Raw genomic sequence first — 4,558 nt, forward strand, 5'->3', positions numbered from 1 at the left:
TAAATTCAAGAAAAAATGCACTTATTTTTAAGAAAAAACGACTGATGTAGATTTCAGTTTTTTCTAGTGTACACCGGCCCACTTATGGACCCGTGTGCATCTCAAATGTGAAACACAATAGGAATACACATTGTGGATTAAACGATCTATCTTCAAGCATCTGCTTTTTGTCCTGAATCTTCTCCACTCTCTCACGTTTTCAAAGCCCAAGAATTGTTCATAAACCGGCTGGATGTACGAAATCTCGCTAAATTTGAACCAAAGTCTGTTGATCTCTTAGGCCATAAATCTAAAGAAAAACATTTTTTACCCATAGACGGCCATCCTAAACCGCCAGATTGGGAAACATTCCAACCTGGCAACAATGCATGTAAGGTGGGAAACGTTTTGCCTTTAGAAGCAAAATCCCATCATGCACTGCAACATATTTTTGCAAAATATTCTAAAATAAATTCGCCAAATATAAGAGGAAAATCATAGTTTGGTTTAAAGAAAGCATTTAAGTTTAATTATAATTTAGTTTGTTGCAAGGATTTTACAATTTGAAGACATAGAAAATTACACCATATGCCAACCGTCACAAGGATGTGCCTGTGCTGTATATACTGCATGCATCAATAAAGTAGTTACTTTATTATTATTTAAGTAGTAACTTCTTGAGCTCCTTGAGTTACTTGCTGTCACAGATAGGAGCTTTGGAGGGAGAGTAAGTGTTGAAATTAGGACCGGTGTCAGAGATTACCAGTCCGAGCCTGGTCTGAACCTTTTGCAGCAGGCATTCCCAAAGTCGCACAGCTTTCCTGCAGGTTTTAGAGGTTTCTCTGCTTTAGCACAGCTGATTCTGATGATTGCAGCTCAGCAAAAGCCTGTTAATCAATTAGAGATTTAAATCAGCTGTGCTGGAGCAGAGAAACCTCTAAAAGCTGTAGGACAGCGGCCCTCGAGGACTGACTTTGGGGATTCTTAACTTTTGGACTACAGTATTGCTGAAGGTTGCACAAAGAGGAGTGATGCAGAAAAAACAGAACCAGTAGTCGTAGTTTTACTATGTACAGGAAGAAAAAACAAATAAAAACACTTTTTAAAAAGGCACTTTAAAGTTAAAGTCTCTCCTAAACATCACATTAGTCAGGTGGGAGCACCTTTACACCATTTTCATCTGTGCTGCCGATAACATCTTTCGTTATGCACTTTCACTGCTTCCACTTCACGTCTCTTTTTCCTTTGTCACATAAACCCTTTTCTTTTCTTTGACCCATTCAGGGCGAATTAGACAGAATAGATGGCGAGTCAATAGTCCAAGTGGTTCTTTTATGGGCGGCAGCAAAAAACAGCTCATCTTCAGTAGACATATACCTCCACCTTGTGGTGGACTTTTGAATTGTCTTTTACATATGTTCAAATTTCTGAATAAAAAGTTTGGGCTTTTGGATCAATCTGGTAGATGATTCAGATAAAAAAAAAAGAAAAGAAAAAATGAATAGGGATAAAATCTACACCCTGATATCCATTCGCTTCAGTCTTTTCCATCAAAGCCCTCCTAGGTTCTTTTCTTTAACTCCCATTCCTGCAGAAAAAGAACAAGAAAACAATTTTTAAAGAAGGATTTTTCCATAACTTATAGTGATANTATTGCTGAAGGTTGCACAAAGAGGAGTGATGCAGAAAAAACAGAACCAGTAGTCGTAGTTTTACTATGTACAGGAAGAAAAAACAAATAAAAACACTTTTTAAAAAGGCACTTTAAAGTTAAAGTCTCTCCTAAACATCACATTAGTCAGGTGGGAGCACCTTTACACCATTTTCATCTGTGCTGCCGATAACATCTTTCGTTATGCACTTTCACTGCTTCCACTTCACGTCTCTTTTTCCTTTGTCACATAAACCCTTTTCTTTTCTTTGACCCATTCAGGGCGAATTAGACAGAATAGATGGCGAGTCAATAGTCCAAGTGGTTCTTTTATGGGCGGCAGCAAAAAACAGCTCATCTTCAGTAGACATATACCTCCACCTTGTGGTGGACTTTTGAATTGTCTTTTACATATGTTCAAATTTCTGAATAAAAAGTTTGGGCTTTTGGATCAATCTGGTAGATGATTCAGATAAAAAAAAAAGAAAAGAAAAAATGAATAGGGATAAAATCTACACCCTGATATCCATTCGCTTCAGTCTTTTCCATCAAAGCCCTCCTAGGTTCTTTTCTTTAACTCCCATTCCTGCAGAAAAAGAACAAGAAAACAATTTTTAAAGAAGGATTTTTCCATAACTTATAGTGATAACTAAGGCTAGTTTTCTAGAATTTAAATTAAAAATTGAATAATGTAAAATATGTATATATTTGCCCTTAATTTGAGCAGATGACTAATTTTACCCTTAAAAGAAGATATTTAGACATAAATATCTTCTTTTAAGGGCAAGACTTAAAGACTTAAAACTTGTGGATATAGTTTTTTTTTCTTATTTCAAACATAAATACTTATTATTCTACTTCCATTGTCTAATTCGCCTAAATAAATGAAGGGAAAATACATTTATTTCAAGGAAAATTGTGTGCATTAAAAAGGTATTTCATCTTCTCCAAGAGAACAATAACAATAATAAAATAAATATCATCGTTACATCTACTTATTTCACGGGACATTAACCCATATATTTCCTGATATTTCATATATCTCAGGGATCACATCATGATGATTATCTTGCGACGCTGCTGTTCATGTTTCGCGACCATCCAATTCAAAGTGGGATACTCTAATTTTTTCCACATATTGTTTCTTTAAATGGTTTGTTTTCCCTTATCATCATTTGAAAACCACATTTAAATGTGACAAATAACGCAGAATAAATCATAAAGGTCTCTTGCAGTGCATGTCCCTCCCCACTGAACGCAGTGACAATAATAGAATAAATCTCTTATTTAAAAGTCTTATTATGTGCCTATAATTTCTTAACTGACACTATAAGGCTAGACTTGTTTTATTTATTACAACCAAAGTGCTTCAGTAATTCAACGTCTTTTAAAAACTGAGAACATTTCTACACATGGACGGCTGATGATGCTGTTTGGTTTTTTCTGTTTAAAAAAAAAACATGAAAAAAACAATAAACCACAAGTTAGTTTGTTTTTAAATATAATTAGAAAAAGAAAAAAAGCTGCATTTTCTTATCTTAATGGCTAAATAAAAGAAATGCTTCGTATTTTCGACCTATTTTTGTGTCATTTAGAGGATTTTTTTGACAAAACAAACAGTTTAAAATATTTATCCGATCTTTATCTGTGTTAAAACTGAGCAGGTAAATAAATGGAGGCTACTCCACCATTCACTTTGCATTTCCTGTCTTTACTCTGGTATCCAGACTTCAAAGTAAAAGCATAAGGCAGGAAGTTTGATTCTTGCTGAGAAAAAAAAGAGTAATGCATCTCCATGGCGATGGAAAGCATTGCTGACTTCACACCAGTCCTCAGGAGGTTTAGCAGTTTGCCTAAGAATTTGATCAGCAAAGCAAACGGGGAGACGTGTGGACGCTTTTATCTTACTTTTAAAAAAACAGTTTAAACTTCTACACTGAAAAAAATGTAATCAAAAATAATAAATTTTTCTTAAAATAAGTGCATTTTTTCCTGAAATGAGGAGATAAGTAAGACACTTTGCAAATGGAACAAGACAATTTGAGTTCAAAATAAGAAAAAAAAACAATTGCATTGTCTTATTTCAAGTGTATATTATCTAATTTTCTTATTTTAAGAGTAAAAATCCTCATTCCATTGGCAAATCATCTTATTTACCTCCTCAAATTAAGGGTAAATACATTTAATTTAAGACATTATTACCTATTTCTAGATCATTTTTGCAGTGTAATAGTTTTAGTTATAACCCTAAAACATTGTTTTTATTTAACCTATTATTTACTGACCCTCTGTCTGCCTTTTTTAAACATAAAGACGCAAACCTCTACTTAATAGATTTTTGATGAATTTTAACCTGCAGCAATAACGCTAGCTCTACCAATTAGAACAGCAGACATTTATTTTGATTTTTAGACATTTAAAGACATTTGGATATTTGATTATTCAACATTTAACTTTTTGCATTCAGGTTTTAAAAATAGAAACACAGAAAAAAACTTGGTTGTTTTTGAAACAGAAAAGGCAGCGACCGAAAAGGTGAGTTCAGGTGAGCATCATCACCTTGGCTTTCTGCATGACGGTTCCAGCAGACGAAGCACAGATGGACGGCGGCCTTTTTCGCATCTCTGCGGCGCAGTTCACCGGTAGGGCATCGCTGTAGGTGTTCTGAACTTGTTTACCTGACTTCTGCAAAAAGTGACGGAGAAAATAAAAAGTGAAGAAAGAAAGAAAGAAATTGAGATTTTGATAACTCATTTATCATCAATAAATAATCAACATAGTATCGTATCACAAACTATGTAACAGAAAAATACAACAACAAGAAAAAAAAAACACCAAATATGTTACATTAACAATTTTCCAAAAATGAGTTCTCCTCCTACCACACTACAAATTACTTTCCCATGACTCCAGATGCGCCAAAACGTA

General features: G+C 34.2%; 1 protein-coding gene across 1 annotated transcript in view; it reads right to left on the reverse strand.

Annotated features, from left to right (window-relative positions):
- Positions 1-1,636: 1,636 nt before the first annotated feature.
- LOC107086312 (actin filament-associated protein 1-like 1) overlaps positions 1,637-4,558 on the reverse strand; it is a 50,023-nt gene continuing 47,101 nt past the window's right edge. Inside the window, exons 18-19 of the mRNA XM_015377179.1 lie at positions 4,190-4,315; positions 1,637-2,216 (exon numbers count right to left, since the gene is read on the reverse strand). Of these exons, the coding sequence (XP_015232665.1) occupies positions 2,190-2,216; positions 4,190-4,315 (153 nt within the window). The 3' untranslated portion in view covers positions 1,637-2,189. The remainder of the gene's footprint in view (positions 2,217-4,189; positions 4,316-4,558) is intronic.

The sequence above is a fragment of the Cyprinodon variegatus genome, unplaced genomic scaffold, assembly GCF_000732505.1.
Source record: "Cyprinodon variegatus isolate N-32 unplaced genomic scaffold, C_variegatus-1.0 Scaffold148, whole genome shotgun sequence".
In the NCBI taxonomy this organism is placed as follows: Eukaryota; Metazoa; Chordata; class Actinopteri; order Cyprinodontiformes; family Cyprinodontidae; genus Cyprinodon; species Cyprinodon variegatus.